This window comes from Trachypithecus francoisi, unplaced genomic scaffold (assembly GCF_009764315.1).
Source record: "Trachypithecus francoisi isolate TF-2019V2 unplaced genomic scaffold, Tfra_2.0 Contig00586, whole genome shotgun sequence".
NCBI classification, from domain to species: Eukaryota; Metazoa; Chordata; class Mammalia; order Primates; family Cercopithecidae; genus Trachypithecus; species Trachypithecus francoisi.
Window position 1 is genome coordinate 7,840,396 of NW_022680749.1, and position 24,768 is coordinate 7,865,163.

General features: G+C 34.9%; 1 protein-coding gene across 4 annotated transcripts in view; it reads left to right on the forward strand.

Annotated features, from left to right (window-relative positions):
* Positions 1-24,768, forward strand: part of KIF20B (kinesin family member 20B) — a 70,770-nt gene that overhangs the window by 33,276 nt on the left and 12,726 nt on the right. For all 4 annotated transcript variants that reach the window (XM_033215975.1, XM_033215976.1, XM_033215969.1 and 1 more), the window contains exons 20-27: positions 3,048-4,284; positions 4,623-4,761; positions 9,746-9,865; positions 11,799-11,859; positions 16,460-16,585; positions 17,672-17,796; positions 19,647-19,802; positions 23,809-23,985. In XM_033215975.1, the coding sequence (XP_033071866.1) occupies positions 3,048-4,284; positions 4,623-4,761; positions 9,746-9,865; positions 11,799-11,859; positions 16,460-16,585; positions 17,672-17,796; positions 19,647-19,802; positions 23,809-23,985 (2,141 nt within the window). The remainder of the gene's footprint in view (positions 1-3,047; positions 4,285-4,622; positions 4,762-9,745; positions 9,866-11,798; positions 11,860-16,459; positions 16,586-17,671; positions 17,797-19,646; positions 19,803-23,808; positions 23,986-24,768) is intronic.

Here is a 24,768-nt window from a genome sequence, read left to right on the forward strand (position 1 = left end):
ATCCCAGCTGCTTGGGAAGCTGAGGCAGGAGAATTATTTGAATCTGGGAGGCAAAGAGTGCTGTGAGCCGAGATTGCGTCATTGCACTCCAGCCGGGGCAACAAGATTGAAACTCTGTCTTAAAAAAAAAAAAGTGGTGGAGGAGTGGTCATAGTATTAGAAAACCTTGAGATCAAACAATCACGTAAGTTTTTTATTCTCTACATTGTAGTAGTACCTGAGGGACCTTTCATAAATGCTTTGACTTTTCCTTTATTTTGCTCATAGCTTCAACTGTGATTAGTATATAGGGAAATAGAAACTCATTTGTATATGGCATGGCAGATTTCAATTTAATGAGCTTTTTAATGATCTCAAAAGTGCTACCTTCTTCATCAAACAGATTCATTACATGTACATCCCATGGGCTACTATCATCTCACAACTAGGATGCACAAGAGCCTGTGAGAGGCAGGCTAAAACTTAGGAGTTTGAATCTCATAACTACAAGAGGTTTGACGTTTGGCTCTTAAGGAACAATTACATGCAGCAGTGCTGTCAGTTAAGGACTTTGTAATGTAACAAACTGATATGTTAAGATCCCAAAGGTATTACAGAGGTCCCTGTCAACTTCTCGAAATTTTCAAAAATAGTACCCCAGAACACTGATTCTCAAAATGTTGCATGTAAAATACATCCCAGACTTACCATATCAGTATATTTGGTGTTTGGTGCCAGGAATCTGCATTTTAATAATCTCCCTGGATAATTCCTCCCAAAAAAACTAGAAAATCACTCTTGTGTAAATTAGTGTTTAAAGAGAGAACATTAAAATTTTAAACCTAAAGTTACCATAAAGTAACATATAACTGGAATATGTCAGATTCATGAACTTACATACATCTAGAAGCAGAATAAATTACTATTGCAAAAATCATATTTATAAAGATTGTTTTCTGTACCATGATATGTCTTAGAGATAGAAAAGAAGAACATATGTGGTATAGTTAAGTTTCAAAAATATTACATTTAGGATTATTATTTTATTTAGGTTTATTGTTTGTGATGAGTGAGATATAGGGAGTCTGCCATCAGGGAGTTTAAAATCTAGTAGATGAGAGAGACAAACATATTTCAATAAAATATAAAGAGCTGAGTTGCGTAGGATAATATTCGGGACTCATTAAAAAGAAAACTGTACAATATACTTTTTAGAGTCAATTAGATATCAATGGAAAGTAGTAGGTTTCTTAACTAGAAGGATTTCAAGCCAAACCTACCTTATAATTGTCTTCTGCTCTTATAGATTAGTAACCCTTGTACTTCATATTGTATCTGGGATCATTAAACATGGAGAAGTTGATTCTTACATACTTAGTGAGGATACCACATAAAAATACAGGTTAATTAAACAAAAATGGTCAATGAGGGAGTGAATGGGGGTCAGAAGAACATATGGAATTGATTGTATTAGAGCAATGTCGTGCAGAAAATTCACATACAATTTATACCAGAACAATGTTGTAAAGTCCACTTATAAACATCATATAGACATCAAACCGTGAAGTATAACAAAACAGGAAAAAATTTCTAAAAGTGAAGAGTCAGATTCTGGCCTGTTTTGAAGTAAAGTTTCAAGGATCTGAGACACTCATCTGACTCTTAATGGAAATTGTATGAAATATAAAAAGATATGTAGATATAAATTTATATATCTAGAAGCTTGTTAATTATATTTCAAGATGTAATCATAGAATCTATGAGGAAAGTTTAAAATTATGTAATTTATACTGGGCACTTACATGGGGTGAGTTTATTTGTCAGTGAACTTATGAATTGTAGCTAATAGTGTATCTGTTCTGGGTATAATTTAATTTGTACTGATTATAATGGTTAAAGTTCTTACATGTGTATGACATTTACAAAGTCATTTAACTTATATATTAACTCATTTTAGTCTCTTAGCATTATTCTGTAGAGTAAGTTGAGCAGGTAGGGATATCCTTATTCTAGAAATATAGATACCAAGCCTGAAAAAGGCAGACTTTTATGCATTTTCAATTAGTTGAACCCTCATGTACAGATTTTCAGGTTCTATTAATAGTTAAATCTATCGCCTGTAATCCCAGCACTTTGGGAGGCCGAGATGGGCGGATCACGAGGTCAGGAGATCGAGACCATCCTGGCTAACACGGTGAAACCCCGTCTCTACTAAAAATACAAAAAAACTAGCCGGGCGAGGTGGCGGGCGCCTGTAGTCCCAGCTACTCGGGAGGCTGAGGCAGGAGAATGGCGTAAACCCGGGAGGCGGAGCTTGCAGTGAGCTGAGATCCGGCCACTGCACTCCAGTCCGGGCGACAGAGCGAGACTCCGCCTCAAAAAAAAAAAAAAAAAAAATAGTTAAATCTATCCAACACACAGTGTTGTAAACTCATTTGTCTTCTTGATCTTCACAACTTTGAGCTAGGTGGTATTATTCCTATATCACATTTGATGAAACAGTTGTAGTATGAAGCAGTTTATTGATGGTTATAGCTAGTAAGGCTATATTATATGAATTCCCAAAATTTTAACATTTCCCTTCCAATTTTAGCTATGAAAATTTAAGATATTCCATTTGCCTGTCACTAATATAATAAAAGCTGCAATATAATTGTAGTTTAAAACTGTTCTTTAGGATATGGAATGTCTGCCTATGGTTTCTCGTCGTCTCCTCCTCTCTGTCCCATATTAAAATGATAATAAAGATTTGTGGTACAAAATTTAAATAATACTGAAAGTTAGAAATAGCTGGTAATGCTACTCAGAGGTAGGTAGCTACGATCATTTTGGTGTACTTCCTTTGCTAATTTTGTATTACCTTGTGAAATAATAATTTTTTACATAAATGGGCTCATACCATATGTTTTGTAACCTGGTTTTTCTTTTTTTCTCAACAGCTTATTTCATTTTTTTTTTATTAGAAGTTTACTTTTACATGTTTTGTATGTTTGAATATTGGCTTATATGGTGACTTTTTGGTTTTATTAAGATTTGCCAGATTAATAACAATTTTTTTATTTTTAAAGGATCTATCCATGTTAGTTCAGCTATCACTGAGGACCAAAAGAAAAGTGAAGAAGTGCAACCGAACATTGCAGAAAATGAAGACATTAGAGATTTACAAAAAAATAACGAAGGACTGAAAGCACTTTTACTCACTATTGAGAATGAACTTAAAAATGAAAAGGAAGAAAAAGCAGAATTAAATAAACAGATTGTTCGTTTTCAGCAGGAACTTTCTCTTTCTGAAAAAAAGAATTTAACTTTAAGTAAAGAGGTCCAACAAATCCAGTCAAATTATGACATTACAATTGCTGAATTACATGTGCAAAAAAGTAAAAATCAAGAACAGGAGGAAAAGATCGTGAAATTGTCACATGAGATAGAAACTGCTACAAGAAGCATTACAAATAATGTTTCACAAATAAAATTAATGCACACGAAAATAGACGAACTACGTACTTTTGATTCACTTTCTCAGATCTCAAACATAGATTTGCTCAATCTCAGGGATCTGTCAAATGGTTCTGAGGAGGATAATTTGCCAGATACACAATTACACCTTTTAGGTAATGATTACTTGGTAAGTAAGCAAGTTAAAGAATATCGAATTCAAGAACCCAATAGGGAAAGTTCTTTCCACTCTAGTATTGAAGCTATTTGGGAAGAATGTAAGGAGATTGTGAAGGCCTCCTCCAAAAAAAGTCATCAGATTCAGAAATTGGAACAACAAATTGAAAAATTGCAGGCAGAAGTAAAAGGCTATAAGGATGAAAGCAATAGACTAAAAGTAGAGGAGAATGAGCATAAAAACCAAGATGACCTACTGAAAGAAAAAGAAACTCGTATACAGCAGCTGAAAGAAGAACTGCAAGAAAAAAATGCTAGTCTTGACATTCAAATACAGCATGTAGTTGAAGGAAAGAGAGCACTTTCAGAACTCACACAAGGTGTTACTTGCTATAAAGCAAAAATAAAGGAACTTGAAACAATTTTAGAGACTCAGAAAGTTGAATGTAGTCATTCAGCCAAATTAGAACAAGACATTTTGGAAAAGGAATCCTTCATCTTAAAGCTAGAAAGAAATCTGAAGGAATTGCAAGCACATCTTCAGGATTCTGTCAAAAACACAAAAGATTTAAGTGTAAAGGAAGTCAAACTGAAAGAAGAAATCACACAATTAACAAATAATTTGCAAGATATGAAGAATTTACTTCAATTAAAAGAAGAAGAAAAAGAAACCAACAGGCAAGAAACAGAAAAGTAAGCTAAATGTTATTCAAAATATTTTATAATACACAAAGCATTTATTTTGCTATGCATCTTTAAAAAACTTAGATGGTCATACTTAATCTGGTAAAGTGTATTATGTATGATGAGTGAAGAACTTGAACTTTGTCCATATAAACCGTTGGACCATAGGTTATATGAAAAGATCAGCTTATAAAAATCATATGAAATCTTTTCTGAAGAACTCATTCATAGTTTGGATATTCCAAATTTGTGAAAAGATATAATTATGTAAAGATTGTTACCATTTCACATGTGTGGTCCTAAGTAGTTAATAATGTTACCATAGAAAAGTGATTTGTATTTTTTAGATTGAAAGAGGAACTCTCTGCAAGCTCTGCTTGTACCCAGCATCTGAAAGCAGATCTTCAGAGGAAGGAAGAAGATTATGCTGAGCTGAAAGAGAAACTGACTGATGCCAAAAAGCAGATTGAGCAAGTACAAAAAGAGGTAGATTATTTGAAAAGTTATGTGGCCAGTTTATGATAAAGATTGTTTTCCTTATATATCAAACTTAGGCATTAAACTTAGGATTGAATAGAACATTTATCCACTTCATAATTTTTCTTAAAATTACGAGAACAGTTACTTCACAAGAGAAAATTTAGCTGATTTAAACAAGCTGAAGAATGTCCAACATTAAGAGAAATACGTGCCTTATGAAAGATGAGTCTTTTTCTTCTTTAAGAATTGCTAAATGTGGTCGGGCGCGGTGGCTCAAGCCTGTAATCCCAGCACTTTGGGAGGCCGAGACGGGCGGATCACGAGGTCAGGAGATCGAGACCATCCTGGCTAACATGGTGAAACCCCGTCTCTACTAAAAAATACAAAAAACTAGCCGGGTGAGGTGGCGGACGCCTGTAGTCCCAGCTACTCTGGAGGCTGAGGCAGGAGAATGGCGTAAACCCGGGAGGCGGAGCTTGCAGTGAGCTGAGATCCGGCCAGTGCACTCCAGCCTGGGTGACAGAGTGAGACTCCGTCTCAAAAAACAAACAAAAAAAGAATTGCTAAATTTAAGTCCTTACAAAAAAGTGGAAAGCAACTTTTGTTTACAGATAGTACTTAGGAGAATGTGCAGTATGTATTTTTAGTTTTTATTATAATTTAATTTTTAAATAGGGAATGCAATCACATTATTCCAAATTTGAAATATAATAAGATGTATACAATGAGAAAGAAATACTTCCCACTTCTTCGAGCTGTCAAGTTTACCTTCATGGCATCAAATGTTACCAGTTTCTTTTTCTGCACTTCTCCCTCCTTCCCTTTTTCTTTTATGACCACTTCATTTTCTGTTGTACTTAGACTTTCTCTAAAGATTGGAACACTTTTTTTTTTTTTACTTTGAGGTAGTTACTAAAGAATACTTAAATGTGTATGATCTGACAAATATTAATACAACAAATGCTGTTTCTGCCACTATAAAAGTGACTACTGAATGTTGTGTTTATCTAAACTTTAAAAAATACAATTTCACCATATTGGTTTTTAATCTCTAAACAGTGTTTTCTTCTCAGACTTTTATTTTTCACATCATATTTCTGAGACTGATTTATTTTGTAGTCATAATTAATCATTTTCACCTCTGCATAGTATTCTGTTGTGTAACTTACCGCAATTTATTTCGTCTCTTGCTGATGACCATTTAGATGGTTTATTATTTTTTTGCCCATAGCAATAGTGTGAATATCTTCTATATGCTCTTGGTACACATATGCAAAAGTTTATATACCAAGTGGGGAATTACTGGGTCAGAGGATATGAAAGGTTATCTCATGGTAGTTTTAATTTGTATTTTTTTTATTGCTAATGAAGTACAGCTTCTATTCATATTTCTGTTTGCTATTTGTCTATCCCAGTTTCTCCTCTGTGAAGTCATTTGTTCATTTTAATTGTGCTGTCCTTTTTTTTTAAAAGAGTATATAGTTTTTATTTTGTATTTATTTATTTTTTTAAAAATTTACTGGTTTATTATAAAGAATATAACTCAAGAACAGACAAATAGAAGGGATGCACAGGACAAATTAAGGGGGATGGAGGGTGGTGCAGAGCTTCTGTGCCTTCTCTGGCTGTACCACCCTCCCAAGACGTCAATGTGTTCACCAAGTGGAGTGCTCTCTGAACCTCACTGTACAATAGTTTTCATGACTCAATCTCCAATCCTGCTCTCTTCCACAGGGGTTGGTGGGTGGGACTGAAATTTCCAACTCTCCAATCATTTTTGGTCTTTTGGTGAGTAGCCCTACCCTTAAGCTATTCATTAGCATAAATTCAGGTGTGATAAAAAGGGGGCTCTTTTTTCTAAGTTTATTTATTTTGTTTTGAGACGAGATCTTAGACTCTGTCACCCAATCTGGAGTGCAGTGGCGTGATAATAGCTCACTGTAACTTTGAACTCCTGGGCTCAAGTGATCCTCCCATCTCCGCCTCCCTAGTAGCTGGGACTAAGGGTGTGCCACCATGCCCTAGCTACTTTTAAATTTATTGTATTATTAAAGTCTTTTTGTATTGCTACTTATAGAGGTATCTGTTTTCAAGTAATATTTTGTTGTATAGATAGTGGTCCCCAGCCTTTTCAGTACCAACGATCGGTTTTGTGGAAGACAGTTTTTCCGTGGACCGGGGTGGGGGTTACTTTAAGGATGATCCAAACACATTACAGTTATTGCGCACTTTATATTATTATTACGTTGTAATATATAATGAGACAATTATACAATTCACCATAATGTAGAATCAGTGGGAGTCCTGAGCTTATTTTCCTGCAAATAGACGGTCCCATCTGGGGGTGATGGGAGACAGTGGCAGATCAGCAGGCATTAGATTCTCATAAGGTGTGCACAACCTAGGTTCATCGCATGCAGAGTTCACAATAGGGTTTGCGCTCCTATGAGAATCTGTTGCCTCTGTTGATCTGATAGGAGGCAGAGCTCAGGCAGTAATGTGAGCGATGGGGAGTGGCTGTAAGTACAGATGAAGCTTCACTCCCTTGCCTGCCGCTCACCTCCTGCTGTGTGACCCAGTTCCTAACAAGCTATGGATAAGTACTTGTCTGTGACCAGGAGGTTGGGGATCCCCCCTCGTATAGGTGACTATTTAACATTACTCTAGTAATAGGTATTAAGAGTATTTTCTATTTCTCAAATGTGTAGTTTTAAAGCCAGTGATAATAATTGTAGCAATTTAGTCTAGGCCAGCTACTATGCTGAGTTGACAAATTATCTTAATCCTCACACAATTTGGAGTATAGACACTCTTTTTAACTTCCGTTTTGTTGATAAGAAAACAGACATTGAGAGATACAGTAGTCTCCCTTTACTGGCAGTTTTGCTTTCTGTGGTTTCAGTTACCTGTGGCCAACCATGGGCTGAAAATACTAAATAGAAATTCCAGTAATAAACAGTTCAATTCCAGGTCATTCTGAGTAGTGGGTCAAAAGCTTGTGCTGTCCTGTCCTGCCTGGAGTTGGAATTATCCCTTTGCCTAGCATATCCACATTGTTTGTGCTACCTGTTAATCACTTAGTCATCTCAATTATCAGATCACCTGTCATGGTATCAGGGACAGTATTTGTGCTCAAGTAACTTTTATTTTACTTAATAATGGTCCCAACATGCAAAAGTAGTGATGCTGGCAATTCAGATAAGCCAAAACGTTGTTGTAAAGGGCTTCCTTTAAATGAAAAGGTAAAAGTTCTTAACTTAATAAAGAAAAAAAAAATTGTAATCTGTGATTGCTAAGATCTATGGTAAGAACAAATCTTCCATCTGTGAAATTGCAAAGAAGGAAAAAGAAATTTATGTTTTGCTGGTGTACTTCACTGCAAAAGTTATGGCCACAATTCATGATAATTTCTTAACTAAGATGGAAAAGGCATTAAATTTGTGGGTGGAGGATGCAAACAGAAATGTGTTTCAATTGATGGCATCTGGGTTCAGTACTATCCATTGGGGATCTTGAAATACTATCCAATGTTTCAGGTATCCACTGGAGATCTTGAAACATATCCCCTGTGGATAAGGGGGAACTTGTCCTTGTCTAAGTTCACTTGTCTTAATCTTAATATGACTTGTCTGAGTTCACTCAGTAATAAGTGCTAGAGCCAGAATGGAAACTGAGGCAGTCCTTACATGCATCTTTGTGCAGCACATAGCCTCTATTATTATTAGTTATATAGTTGATGAAGATGGTGTTTATTACTTGAAGCCTCATATTTTTAAACAAAAAAGCAAATATTGTGAATATGTGATTATCATGTATGTATTATTGGAACATAAAGCTTAATGTAAGAATACCCTGAAACCATACCACTCTGACTATAATAAGGGCATCTTCATGCCTTTTTTTTTTTTTGGGCAGAATCTCACTCTGTCGCCCAGGCTGGAGTGCAGTGGCATGATCTCAGCTCACTGCAACCTCCGCCTCCCGGGTTCAAGCGATTCTCCTGCCTCAGTCTCCCGAGTAGCTGGGACTAAAGGCACATGCCACCATGCCCAGCTAATGTTTTTTGTATTTTTAGTAGAGACGGAATTTCACTATGTTAGCCAGGATGGTCTCGATCTCCTGACCACGTGATCACTCGCCTCCGCCTCCCAGAGTGCTGGGATTACAGGCGTGAGCCACCGCACCTGGCCTTCTCTATGCTTTTTATGGGGCATCTTTTCATTTAATTTCCTTCCATTTTTGAGCTCTTTAGTGGGTGTGAAAATGGAGTTTTGGCAGTAAAGCTCCACAAAGGAATAGAAGAGAAGGCTCTGCTCCCAGTTAGATAACTTCCCTCCGGAAATCCTGGCAAGATGTACTGAAAAGTTTTAGAGAGGGTTGGTATGATGGAAACTGGTATAAGGATGTACCTATATTAGCTTTTTTGGGTGAGGAATTATTTATTAGTCCATAGTACCTCGATTTCCCTATGTTTATGGAATTAGATTACTGGCAACAGCAGAAATCAATTGACCTTCACTTGCGTGGGTACCTTTTGATTTTGTGATTGTTTCATTTTCTTCTCTGCGTGTCATTATTAGCTTTTAAAGTATTTCTTGTATTCCTGGATTAATATTACTCAGTAAACTGTGGAAATTTGAATCAATATTTTTCCCTCAGAATATCTTTATTGATTTTTCCTTGGTAATTATTTTCATATTATGTACAGATGTTATGATTCCTTTTTGAGAGAACTTACAAAGTTTGAGATTCTTAAAATAATGGAACGAGAAATTGAGTTTTTCATATGCATTATTCATTAGAGTATTAAAACATTTTCTAATAATTTAAAGCTATAGTGTGTTTGATTTGTAGTATATTAGAATCTGTCATTTTTCTTTTAGGCTTTAAAGGATGTGAACTTTGAACATAGTTGCCGTGAATTTTAAATAACAAAAAGCAATTGGTATTTTCAAAATATTCCATTTGTTTTATAAACATTATTTTGTAGGTATCTGTAATGCGTGACGAGGAGAAATTACTGAGGATTAAAATTAATGAACTGGAGAAAAAGAAAAACCAATGTTCTCAGGAACTAGATATGAAACAGCGAACCATTCAGCAACTCAAGGTAAACAGTTTTGTTTTTAAAGATGGGTTAAATGCATTCTCTTGGTATATTTTAGTGTTCAAAAATGTACGTTTGTTTTTAATAACATCCTGTTTTGACTTTTTCTAGAATCTAGAAATAAATTATTTAAAATTAAATAGGCAAAAAAGAAAAAAAAAAGATAAAATTAAGTAGGCCAGTAGTGACTCTCTTCTAACAAATAGAGTATGGAAAAGAAAAAGTAATAACTTCATAGTGAAGAAACCTAGCAAATACCACTTTAACCAAGTGTTTAAGAATAACTTTACCATTAGTCATATTGATGCTATGTGCTTCCTAGTTTGATGTGACCAGAAGGACACATCCCCTCTTTAGTATTCTTTCCCTAAATTTATAACCTTAATCTCTTCATGAGAAAACATCAGACAAACCCAAACTGAGGATGTTCTACTGCTTGACCAGTATGAAGTATAAAGTGTCAGAGTCATTAAAGACAAGTAAAGACTGGGGAACGATGGTGAAGTCTGGAGTGTAATTAATAGTAGTATACCAATGTTAATTTCTTGATTTTTGACAAATGTACCATGGTAGTGTAATATGATAACATTAGGGGAAGCTAAGTTCTTTGGAACTCTTGCAAAGCTAAAATTGTTTTGAAATAAAATGCAAAAAACCAGAAGTAGTCCAGGTCTTACAGCAAATTCCTTTTAAAAATGATACTTAAAAGACAAAATCCCTTTATTGTATATGGTTAATTTTTGCTTGTTATCAACCAAATGGATGAGGCAACAATAAAAAATATAATTTGTTATATTATTTTCATGTTTGCTTTTAAATGAAGCAAACTAATGAATATTCAGGTATAAATACATGATTTTAATTCTTAACTGAATATAATCGTAATAAAGCATTCTATAACAATAGGATCCTAGAATTCCATGTTCTGTAATGATTCACTCTTAAGACTTACAAAGTGAGGAGATAGTGGTGACATTAGATAAGATTGGGGGTGAAGTTTGAGTTACATGGTAAGTTAAAACTAGAAGTGTAGGATATCTGGTCCCCATAATTTAATCTTGCCTATTAAGGCTTATTTTTTTCCAATCCTGCAGCTACTTTCTAGGTAAAACGGGTGGAGAGCTCTTTTTTTCCTTCATTTTGAGTTTAAGTTTACCAATGAGGAATCTTTTAATGGTTATTCTTGTTCCTTCTATGTTAAATACACAGTAGAACTTCATTTTCCCTTGTTTCAGATTTTTGTGGTTTGTAAGAAAATATTTACCTAAAACGTTGAGTTAGTAAAATAACTGGGTCATAACTTAGATTAAAAGTATAGGCCGGGTGCAGTGGCTCACGCCTGTAATCCCAGCACTTTGTGAAGCCAAGGCAGACGGATCACGAGGTCAGGAGATCGAGACCAGCGTGACCAACATGGTGAAACCCCGTCTCTACTAGAAATACAAAAATTAGCTGGGCATGGCAGCACGTGCCTGTAATCCCAGCTACTCAGGAGGCTGAGGCAAGAGAATCGCTTGAACCCGGGAGGTGAAGGTTGCAGTGAACTGAGATTGTGCCACTGTGCTCCATCCTGGGCGACAGAGGGAGACTCCATCTCAAAAAAATATATAATAATAAGTATAAAGTGGTTTTAAATTTATTTTTATTTTTATTTTTTGAGACCGAGTCTCGCTCTGTCACCAGGCTGGAGTGCAGTGACGTGATCTTGGCTCACTGCAATCTCAGCTCACTGCAATCTCTACTTCTTCTTTCCCTTGCTCTCACCCTACCCTTTTCTCCAAGATGAAAGAAAGTTGGAAGACTGGTACCAGCTGGTATACCAGCTATATAGGAGACTGATTTCAAACTTAATGTTGGGCCCTGTTTTCAAGATCCACTGTTAAATATTGTGTTCTTAAGTTAATTTGCATTTAATTCATATTCTCTCAATTTGTAGGAGCAGTTAAATAATCAGAAAGTCGAAGAAGCTATACAACAGTATGAGAGAGCATGCAAAGGTCAGGAACAAGTCTGTACTTCTGGAACGGGAAAAGTTCCCTTATTCCCCTTGCAGGGCATGCGATGGGTTATGGCTTGCTTCATTGGTGCCCTGCAGCTCAAACCCCTAGCGGGGGAGCATGCAGACGGGCAGGTCTTGAGTGTGGGCTCCGACCCCATGGCAGCATCTAGGGTTGAGTGTTTACAGCCCCTGAAGCCCCAGCGGGTGTGTGTTACAGGGTGTTTTTTCAGCCTAGTCATCCACAGGTGGCTTGTGTTAATCAGCTCAGTTAGACCCTCTGCCTTATCTCAAGGACAGAGGGCTTTCTGTATCCCGGGATTCTTGCTCTAGTGTACTGGAAAAATCGGATCACATGTGGGTGTGGAGAAGGAGTGCAAGGTTTTATTGAGTAGAGGTAGCTCTCTGCGGATGTATGGGGAGCCAGAAGGGGATGGAGCGGGAAGGTGGTCTTCCCTTGGGCGGCCGGACTCTCCTCTGACTGTCCCTAACTGAATTCCGTGTCGTCTCACAGTAGATGGCCTGCCAGCATCTGCTGGTATCTGCTGGTGTGTTCTTCTGCCAGTGTGTTCCTCTAGACGTTCAGCTGCTTGTGTATGTGCCTGCCAGGGTCTCAGGGGTTTTAGAGGCACAGGATAGGGGCGTGGCAGGCCAGGGTGGTCTTGGAAAATGCAACACTTGGGTGTGAAAACAGGAGTGCCTGTCCTCACTTAGGTCTGTGGGCACAGGCCTGAAGGTGGAGCCCTCGCCAGGGACCCTGCCTTTCTGTACCCAGCACTTCCCTGCCTGCCTCCCGTATCACTTCCAGTACTAAAATGATTACAAAATAGGTAGTTGCAATGACAATTGGTTAACATTTCCTTTGAAAATTCTGAAGTGAAGTGAGGGCAACGGAAGATGCAGCTTTATTAAAGGAGAAAAGTAGTGATACTAATGAATAATTTATTAACTTAAAGCTTATTCTTAGAAAATTAAAATAAATAGTCAAAGCAACATTGATTTCTTGTAATGGCCAGTATTTTGTGAAAAATAAAGCCAAAGTTTTATATAGATCACAATGAATGGTGTAGATTTCTGGACAAAATTGTGTAAAGAATAAACTTCAAATAAAATATCTTTAAAATGAAAATGTATATTTAAAGAAGTTTTAAAAAGCTGCTTAGTAATTTATGTTCAAATCCTAGGTGCTGAATTATGAGTTACGCTTTTATTACTCAGATTGTATTGATTTGTTGCTTGAAATATTGCAAAATTATTATTTTTTTTTTTTTTGAGATGGAGATCCGCTCTTATCGTCCAGGCTGGATGCAGTGGCACAATCTCAGCTCACTGCAAACTCCGCCTTCCTGGTTCAGGTGATTCTCTTGCCTCAGCCTCCCGAGTCGCTGGGATTACAAGCACCGGCCACCACGCCTGGCTAATTTTTGTATTTTTAGTAGAGATGGGGTTTTGCCACGTTGGCCAGGCTAGTCTTGAACTCTTGACCTCAGGTGATCCACCCACCTCGGCCTCCCAAAGTGCTGCGATTACAGGTGTGAGCCACCGCGCCCGGCCACAGAATTTCTTTTATAGATGATACATATTTCTGTTATTAAAATGATACAGACTCCTTTCCTCCTCATTACCCCTTAACTTCTTTGTTCTGTGAGTGAGAGAACTAGGATTTGAACCCAGGTGTGCTTCACTCTTAAGTCTCAGACTCTCTTTACTAATCCATGTTATTTGTACTTGGGCAACAAAAGAAAGGGTAAGACGACCAGATTATTACTTATTTAGCTGACTTGTACATTGGTGGGGTTAACTTGGATGGATAACTTGGATGTGAAAATATATCTCTGCACACAGTACTCTTTTCTTCTGCCTTTCTTAGGCCTTGTCACCCTAAACATCTCCTATTTCATAGGAAATAGTTCATAGCTCTCTTTTAGGATTCCCCTTTACTCTGGCTCCTTGTCCCTGTTGGTGAATGTGGACACATCTTAGATATTCTGGAAAAGTCTACCCTTGGACTAGGTTGCCCTACAGTTTTTATCATATTTTAATTTTTGTTTTCTTTGCCAAATACGAAGAAGTATGGTATAGGCCTACTGTGACTATTTTAATCTGACTTCTACCTTTTCTATGCTTCTAAGTCACTTGTAACCTACATATGTTAAAAATCTGTCAGCATTTTGCAATCCCTCCTTTTTATTTTTATTGTTTGGATGTTATTGTACACTCTTCTTTTCCTCAGTTATGTTTATAAAGTTGTATTTATTGTATGTATATTTTTTCTAAATATCAAGGTAATCTATAGCTCCTCCCACCTTTTGAAATTCTCTTGTCTCAGCTTTTATGATCTATTATGTACTACTTACCACCTTTCTCTCAGAGTGAGTCTCAGCTACTCTGGCAGCTTTCCTGATTAAGATGTCATCATCTTTTTTTTATTTATTTTCTCCGTTAGAGAGAAAATGCTCCTATGATTTTAGTTGTGTATGAGACATTTCTCTACAAACAGACAACAAACAAAACTATGTCTTTAACTTTTAAGGCTTTCCCTGCCTTCTAGATTTCTATTTATTTACGGAGTGCCTTTCACTTACCTATCTTTAATATTGAATTATTAAACAATGGAGATCTAATACATATAACATAAAATACCTTTTAAAGGTATACAGTTTAGTGGGCTTTAGTACTTTCTATTCACAAAATTGTACAACCATCACCACTATCTAATTACTGTATGTTTATAGTAACATAAAGTAACAAAAATGTTCACTTTTTTTGTGAACAAAAGTGACTTTTTTTGTCACTTCAAAAAGAAACCCTGTACCTATCAGCCATCATACCCCATTTACCTCTTCCCTCCAGCTCCTATCAGCCTCGAATCTACTTTCTGTCTGTATGAATTTGCCTATTATGGACATTTCATGTTAAGTCAGTTCATACAATATATGGCCTTTTGTGTTTGACTCTTTTACTTAGAATAATGTTTCCAAGTTTCATCCATATTGTGTATGTATCAGTACTTTATTCCTTGCTATGGCTGAATAATATTCCACATTTTATGTATCAGTTGATAGACATTTGGGTTGTTTCCACTTTTGGCTTTTATGAACATTTATATGCAAGTTTTTGGGTAAACATATTTTTAATTTTCTTGGGGATGGTAAGCAAGTGCTGAATGTGCAGCACTTGATTGCTTGTTCATTTAGTAGTCATTTATTTCACTATGATTGCTCATAGCTTTCCTTAGATAATATCTTTAGATAGCTATGATGAGATATCTATCTCAGACTTCTTTACTTTGCTTTATTTTCCATTTTATCAGTTGTTTATTTTGGGGTTCTTTCCTGAAATAAAATGTAAATTACTGGAGTCAATGGCTGATTAAATAATTATCTTTTTGCCTTTACTGCTCTAGTTTGCTAGCTTTCAAATAATAGTTGACTAGCCATTAGTGAGGTTATCATTGGTGTTCTGGAAATTTTTTAATTGATAACTAGATTTGTAAATTATTTTTCTAGTCCTCTGTTTAGAGTCAAAAATGCAAAGTGTAAGAGGGAGGGAATTATTTGAATAAAATTATAATTAATTGTGTAATATGAATATATTTGAAAATCATGCTTTTTGAAAAAAAAGATTTATATGATAATATGAAGGTGACTTTAATCCTAGGAGGAATTCTGTTTTACTAGCATACTGAAAGCCTGCATCAATGGAAAAATACTAAAAACTGCTCATACAGTTTTCTCTTACTGTTTAGTTTGTTTTACCTTTGCTTTATGTGCACTTTGAGGGAGCCATCTTTGGGTATTTGTGTTACTAAAAGCAGCCTGAGAGTGAGCTATGTATTTATAACTTTTATCACCTCTGACATCAGTAATAGTTGGTAAGAGTTCTCTGAAATGAGCCCTGCTACTGTGTGCCATCACCAGAGGCGACAAACTGATCTTCCCTCTTTATCTGTTTCCTCAGACAGGGTTAATATAGAGTTACTTACAAGTAATTGCTGTAGTCATTCTTCAAGGGCCAGAAACACTTTTAGGAAGGCTGTTAATACTAGCTTTTCAAAAGCTATTTCTGAGGAGCTGGTTTTAAATAAAAATTTAAAGTAGAAATAAATGTTTGAATATTTTTCTAGAAAAAGTAACTACTTGAGATTAAAAAAATAGTTCAAATTGGGATTGAGCTTTTATAGTTTTAGCAGGTAAAGGTTTTAGTTTGGTTGGAGAATATTAACACTGAAAATAAATATTTTGCCAAATAATGTTTTTTCCCCTAAATCCTAAGATTTATGTTTATAGTAATAGTTATATTGGAATAGTTTAATTGTATTAGAAATTGTTAATTTTACCTGAAAAAACTTTTTTCCATTCATCCACTCTTGCAGTCATCCAAGCATCCATCTTTACACCAAATATATATTTAGTATGTCATATATACCAGTACTGTTGAGACATTGAGGATATAGCAATGAATAAGACAAAGTTTCTGCCTATATGGAACTAATATTCTATTACAGTTAATAAAAATGTATTTTAATTTTAGAAGAACTTAAGAAAAATTGGATATCTAGAGGCTATTAATTTCTAAAAGTGTTCTCCCCCAATTTTTAGATCTAAATATTAAAGAGAAAATAATTGAAGACATGCGAATGACACTAGAAGAACAGGAACAAACTCAGGTAGAACAAGATCAAGTGCTTGAGGCTAAATTAGAGGAAGTTGAAAGGCTGGCCACAGGTAAAACAAGATTGCATACATTTCTCTAAATATACTTTTTCATTAAAAAAAAATTTTCCTAGATTGCTTCCCTTGTTAAAGTAGTATGTATTTACAGTGATTCATAATGGAAAAGTATTTGGTGTTTTTTGAATGTCCTATTACTTGTCATTTTCCACTGTGATGAAAATTGTTTCAGTAAAATTATATGCAGTAAAGAAGGAGTAAGGACAGTCCATGATAACTTAACGAATTATAAATTGCAAGTTATGGATGATAACTTGCAATGTTCCCTAGATGTTGAGAGTACGCTTTGAACTGAGTTTCACCTTTGTCGGGCTTTTAGCATTATCTTGTATGTTGATCTCAATAAATACTTTGATTTCATTGCTTTCAGAATACCATCAGTTTTTCTAGAGTATATGGAAAAATAGAACATTTGCAAATAAAAAAGTTATGTGTGATTTTTGTAGAAAGGGCAAGAAATTTAGAATTAAGAAATTGTCTATGCCATTTTATATATAACCTTGACAGGGTACTTGTGCATACTCAGCCTAATTTTCCTCATCTGTAAAATGTGGTTGATGATGATAATGCCATATATACTGTTGCACATAAAATCATCTAACTTGAAGATTCATATTGTACATTATTCTTGTCAAGATAAGATGAGATGAAAAAATGTAATAGTACTTTGTAAACCCTAAAACTCTTTTATAACTGTATTTTGGTGAATGAAATTGTGATGAGGATGAGGACAGTGAGTCTATGTGACTTCATACTTTTCTAGCCACTCTCATGGACATGGGAAACTTTTTTCTTGAGAACTGCATGAAGTTTTCTATATAATAAGGTTGACAATGAATTTATTATACTGTACTGTGAATACTATTCATTGGATTCCTGAGAAGTCCCTGTAGTTCCTCTTCACTAAGAATTTAGTAAGAACTCCTAAAAGTTAAACTGTAGAATAGCCTCAGTTCCATCTTGGTCTGTGTTCTTTATCTGGGCTCTACTGATTTGTGTCTGCAGCCCATGTCAAGTGTATCTCTACATGGTATAACTTTTGCATATACTTTAAAACATAATTTTATGTCTTCAAATCAGAATTGGAAAAATGGAAGGAAAAGTGCAATGATTTGGAAACCAAAAACAGTCAAAGGTCAAATAAAGAACATGAGGACAACACAGATGTGCTTGGAAAGCTCAGTAATCTTCAAGATGAGTTACAGGTATGATTTTATATATGTTTTTATGTTTGTATGTATCTGTCTTTATTATATTTCTAATAAGAGGAGAATTCAGTATTTTATATTTTGTAATTAACTTAGATATGGGTGAAATAATACCTGGCAAATGTTAATATGTAAATATAACTTTTCAGGGCACATTGAAATGATATGAGGAAGAAATTCCAAGATACAACCTATTAAGTGCCAGTGAAATATAGTGATTGGGTCCTCAGTTTTATATTTTACATGTGTAATTCTCAGACCACTGCTTCCAATGTCCTTGTGCCTATTTTTCTACTCCTTAAACTTCTTACTCATCAAATACTGCTGTGGAGAAAATGACCATCAGGAGAATTATTTTGATTACTGTAAATCTCTTCAAAGTTTAATTATTAAATTGGAATAGAACTGTATATCTGAACACTGACATACATATAAACTATACTATATAGAAGATATTCTATTGTGTGTGTTTTTTTTTCTTGTTCAGCTTTAACATACAACATATGGGGGAAACTTTTTTTCATGGAATGTACCAAATACTGTTGTATTTTGTACGTTTTATGAGAAGTGGCATTCATAACAGAAGCTGTGGGATTGAAGGAAACATATTAATAATGGTTTTGGGAGATTGGCTGCATCTAATTTTTTTTAAAATTCTGGCTGTACATTAATCATATGCTGAAAACAAATACAAAAAACTACTTTTTTTGTTACATATTATATATTCTAAAATTTACCCTTTTCATTGTGAAATTCCAAAAGCAGTTAGAACAAAATAAATATTATGAAAAAAGTGTATCAACCATATTGGGAATGTTTGCATTCAAAAGTATTTGTGTATTTTGCATTGTTCTAAGATGATATAATCACATTAGTGTAGATTATAAACTTTGTAATCCTGGAATGGACTGCCATACTTTGTAATACAGTGATTTTAGAAATTTTCTTTCTCTCTTTTTTTTTTTTTGAGATGGAATCTTGCTCTGTCGCCAGGCTGGAGTGCAGTGGGCGATCTCCGCTCACTGCAGCCTCTGCCTCCTGGGTTCCAACGATTCTCCTGCCTCAGCCTCCTGAGTTGCTGGGACTACAGGCGCCTGCCACCATGCCCGGCTAATTGTTTTGTATTTTAGTAGAGACGGTGTTTCACCATGTTGGCCGTGATGGTCTTGATCTCCTGACCTCGTGATCCGCCCACCTCCACCTCCCAAACTGCTGGGATTACGGGCGTGAGTCACTGCACCCAGCCTAGAAGTTTTTTAAGTGGTATTACTGTTTTTATTTCAAATTAAGTTCTACTTGGGTTTTTTATATATAATATTAAATGCCTCTGAACCCAAAGAATCTGTGGTACCAGTTTGAAAATTACTGATCAGCAGTATTCTCTGTCCAGCTCTTCTGGATGTTCTTTTAATAAATACCTTGTTGCACAAGTTGTTTTTTATTTGGCATCTCGTAGGCCCAGGAATATTTTATTTTTAAAACTATCCAGTTAGAAATGACCACCATAAACAAAGCCTTTTTTATTGCTTTGGCATTTAGGAAGATTTGAGTCAGTTTAACTGTTTCAGAAATTTGAATTGTTTATTTTTTCTTAAGGTCACTGATAAAAGTATTTAAATGGACTTCATAGCAAAATAAACTTATAAACGAAATGTGTTTAGGAAAGCAAACCAGTTACTATTATTATTTTTAAATAATCTGAAACTTTGATCTTGTCATTATTTAAAGTAAAACATTTAAAGTTTTTATAGAGGTGAAAAGTAATGGATTGTATGAAAATGTCATAGAAGCATATATTGACTACTTTGTAGGCATGTGATAATAACTTATACCATTTATATATATAGGAGTCTGAACAGAAATATAATGCTGATAGAGAGAAATGGTTAGAAGAAAAAATGATGCTTATCACTCAAGCGAAAGAAGCAGAGAATATACGAAATAAAGAGATGAAAAAATATGCTGAAGACAGGGAGCGTTTTTTAAAGCAACAGAATGAAGTGGTTAGTAACAATTGTATCTTTGATGTATTTCACCTGCTTTCCTTGGTGTGTTAAATGTATTTCTGGAATTTCCAGTTTCTACATGGTTTTCTGTTTTTGGTTTTTTAAAGGCAGGTTATCATATTTATAAGATAACTTTTCTGTTCCAGTTTATCTTGACATTCACTAATGTTCTTGTTTTAACTTGTTTCAGTTGATTTAGCATGTTGAGAGAATACCTTATTGCTTCTTACTGTCTAGATACTGAAGTTAAAAATCTCTTCCTTTTGACCGTTATGGAGTAGTCCCTATTTTAAAACTTTTTGCATTTTGAACTGTAGATTATAATATTGTGTACATTTTATCACATAAAGTCACCTAAATAGTTTCTAAAAGACTGTATATATAGTAGAAATGACCTTCAGTTGTAAAACAACCTACAGTTTACCAGCTGTAGCTCTTGTAATGATTCTGTCTTAGCCTGTTCTTTTTTTCTAATTGGCACTTAGTCTGTTTGACATGCAATGTTGGCAATCAGAAAAAAGAAGCTAAACGTTATTGTTAATCCGAGGAAAGCTATTGAGCAACAAATATTTTAAAATGAAAAACTAGTGTCTGTAAAAATAGTAACTTGGCAGTATCATATTGTCATCTGTTGGCATTTCCTTTTTTTATGACTGCATTTGACTAAAGACAGTTAAACTTTCCTATAAAAACTGGAAGATTTTCCTTCCTTCCTTCCTTCCTTCCTTCCTTCCTTCCTTCCTCCCTCCCTCCCTCCCTCCCTCCCTCTCCCCTCCCTCCCCTTTCCTTCTTCCTTTCCTTCTTCCTTTTCTTCATCCTTTCCTTCTCCTCATCCTTCTCTTTTTCCTTCTCCCTTTTCCTCTCCCTTTCCTTCTCCCTTCCCTTCCTTTCTCCTTTCCCTTCCCCATCCCCATCCCCTTCCCTTTCCCTTTCCCATTTCCCTTTCCCTTTCCCTTTTCTTTCTTCTTTTAAAGAGACAAGGTCTTGCTCATCACCCAGGCTGGAATGCAGTGGTGCAGTCATGGCTCACTGCTGCCTCAAACTTCAGGGCAAAAGCAATCTTCTACCTTAGCCTCCCAAGTAACTGGGACTAGTAACTGGGACTACAGGCACATGCCACCACACCTAGGTACATTTTTTATTTTTTGTAGGGACAGAGACTTGCTGTGTTGCCCAGGCTGGTCTCAAACTCCTGGTCTCAAGCAGTCCTCCTGCCTCACCTTCCCAAAGTATTGGGATTATGGGTGTGAGCCACTATGCATCATACCTGGCCTGGAATGTTAGTTTTCAATAAGGTAAGGACGGTTTTTCCACTTTTTTTCCTCCCTAGCTTTAAAGCTGCTTTTAACATTGAATATTGAACAGAGTTGGCCAGTTTTTATTAAAATGAGACTGTTGTGAGCTAAACTTTCCAGCACACTTGCTAAACTCCAGACCATACATGTATTGTACTCCAGAAATCAAGCCCTTGGTTGAAGTATGTGTCCTTTCTGAAGCTAGAGAGTCTACCATTGAATGCTCTGTCCTCATAAATTTGCTCCCATAAAAAAGTTTACTTTTTTATTTTGAAATCATTTTCTTTACAGAAAAATTACAGAACTAGCACATAGAATTCCTGTATACCTATCACCGAACCTTCCTGACCCAGTAGTAAGAGGCAATAAGTAAAATCAAAACAGAAGGCTGTCATAGTTGTTCCAGTTCCAAACCAGTGGTTTCTCTGGTAGCAATGCCAGCAAATAATCTCACTTTGAATTTTTAATGCTAGGGAAAACTAGTTTACTCTTTTCTTTCATATGTTTCTTTATAATCATACTTAGATTGTGTATGTGTCTGCCATATTTAGGAAACACGTTTTTGATGTAATGTTAATTTTTGATGTAAAAGTAACATGGAAAGCAAATAGAATATAGTTCAATGAGTTATTGTAAAGCCAGTACCCACTTAACTAATACCTATTTCAAGAAGTAGAACACTGCTCCACCCCAGAAGCTCCTTCTTCTGCCTCTTTTCCAGTGGTAATAACTAATCTGTTCTTTAGTGTTACACTTCAGTTTTGTCTGTTTTTGGGTTTTATGTAAATTGAAATATATGAATACATTTGATTGTACCTGACTTCTTTTCATTCACTATTTTATGTTTGTGAGAATCATCCATCCATGATTCCATGCATGTATCTGGAGTTAGTCCACTTTCATTGCAGAATATTTAAGTGTATGAATAAACCACTGCTAATTCATTTTAATGTTGAAGATATTTGGATTGTTTTCTGGTTTTGGCTGTTATGAGTAAATTTTCCTATAAACATTTTTATACATTTATTTTGGTGCATATTTACATGTATCTCTGTTGTATATATATATACAAGACAATTGCTAGATGATGAGGTATATGTATGTGAAATTCTAGTAGAATGCTGCACTGATTTTCAAAGCAGTTGTACCCATTTATACCTCAACTACTGTTGCAGTAGCTATATAGTCCCACCAAGGTATATTGTCAGTTTTTAAAATGGTTTTAATTTGCTTTTCCCTAATTACCAATGAAGTTGAAGATTGTTTCATTTGTTTATTGGCTGTGTTTATACAAGTTCCCTTACCTGTTTCTCTGTTGGATTGTCTAGCTTCTTCTTATTTGTAGGAATTCTTTATAGTTTTCAGGATAGAAGCCCTTTTTGTAATGTATTGCAAGTACCTTCTTTCTATCTCTAGTTTGCTCTTTCTTTCTTACTGCCTTTTTGTGAGTAGGAGTTCTCATACATTATTATTATAGATATTGTAGATATTACAATTATTGTAGATAATTTTATAGTATTGTAGATAATTGTCCTAACATTTTTCTTTATGAAGCCCAAGGACTTGAAGATGGTGTGTTATATTATTTCCTGAAAGCTTTGAAGTTTTATCTTTCATATTTAGATACTAGAATTGATTTTTATGCTGGTGTGAGATAGTGGTCAAAGCTCTTGATGTTTGTTTTAATGTGAATTACCACCAATTGACGTGGAAATATTTATTGAAAAGACTGTTTCTTTCTCACTATTCTGCCACTTTTGTCATAAATCAATTGCCCACGGGTTAGTTTTGTATGTAATGTAAGATTAGGGTTGGGGTTTTTTTTTTTTTTTTTTCATTTGGCTATTCAGTTGTTCCAGCACCGTTTATTGGGAAGATTGTCCTTCCTTTCGTTGAATTTTTTTGCCACTTTTTTAGGTCAGTTGACCGTATATTTGTAGATTGTCTCTTCTGTCCCATTGATTTCTCTATCTGTCTTTACACACTGACTTGATTAATGTGCCAACTTGAAATTATAGATAATTGCTCTCGTTTTGTTCTTCATTTTCAAAATAATTTTGAGTATTCTAGATGATATGCATTTCCATATAATTTTTCAGAGTCACCTTTTCCATTTCCACACACATTCACACATACCAGAATTTTGATTAAAAGGGCTTTAACTCTATAGATCTATTTGGAGGAGACATCTTAGCAATGTTGAGTATTTTGATCCTTGAACACAGACCAATCTCTCCATTTATTTAGGTGTTCTTTAATCTCCTTCAGCAATATTTTATGGTTTTTCATATTTAGGTTTTACACATTTTCTTTATCGGTATTTCATGATTTTTGAACCAATTGTAAATGGTCTTGTTTTCTATTTTCATTTTTCTATTGTTTGTTGCTATTACTGTAATTTTACCCACTAATTTTCCAAATATTGGCAGAAATGTTGATACTAGTTTGAAAGCTATACCTATAATTGTATTGAAAGAAGTTACCAGTAAACTGATTTTTGGAATGAGATGGAATATGGATAAAAATAACATGGACATTTATAAAATGATATGTATTTTGTTTTATAATTAAATATTTTATCTAGACTAATTTGTTATGTAATCTTGTTTGCAGCTATATTTATGGTGTTACATGTAATAATTTCTAAACGTTCTTAGATTCATAATATATCAAGGTTGATTTTAATATTTTATTTATTTCTTGATTAGGAAATACTGACAGCCCAGCTGACAGAGAAAGATAGTGACCTTCAAAAGTGGCGAGAAGAACGAGATCAACTGGTTGCAGCTTTAGAAATACAGCTAAAAGCCCTGATATCCAGTAATGTACAGAAAGATAATGAAATTGAACAACTAAGAAGGATCATATCAGAGACTTCTAAAATAGTCAGTAGTCTTTTTTGCTATGCCTTTTTAATTGAACATAGTAATTACTTAATTGACTAACTCTTAAAGGATAAAAAAGTGTAAGTCTCAATAGACCAAAAAGGAATCAGAGTATTTAAAATGTGGAGATTTTTCATGATTGTGAGTTTTGAAATTTATCATTGAGATTGATTTGTCAGTCAATGACTGAGATGTAGCATTTTCTCCAATATTTTGGTTATATCTCTCAGGTAGAGTAATTAGAAAATCAACAATTTATGGGTTTAGTCCCTAATCTACCTTTAAAATATGGATATGTGATTCAACATGAACTCTTGGTGATTTGAATACTTGGACCCATCCTTAACTTTATTTTATAAAAGTACAAATTATTTTGAAAGTAAGCCTAAGGGTAGAGAGACATGAGTCATTCAGCTGTTACTTTTATATTACCTTGGAACTGGAAATCCTGAAAGAGGAGAGAATTGCCTTTTAGAGATAGTAAATAGTAAATAGAATCTGGGTATATCTGAAGCTAGTCTTTCTGGAGTAAATAATCTGTACTTAAAAATATGCTGCTCTAAAGCCTTCAGACAACAGGAAAAATATGTATGTGTGTGTCACATCAAAAGACTATGTAAGAGAGATTACTTGCTTTAAAAAGAGGTAGTATTGTGTTGTTTAATAATATAGAGTAGAAATTCAGAAAAACTAGGTATCAACTCCTGTCGCTGTGGTTTTGGGACCTTTGAGAAAAATTACTTATCATTTCTGATCTTTATCTAAAACAGATAATAGTGTTTT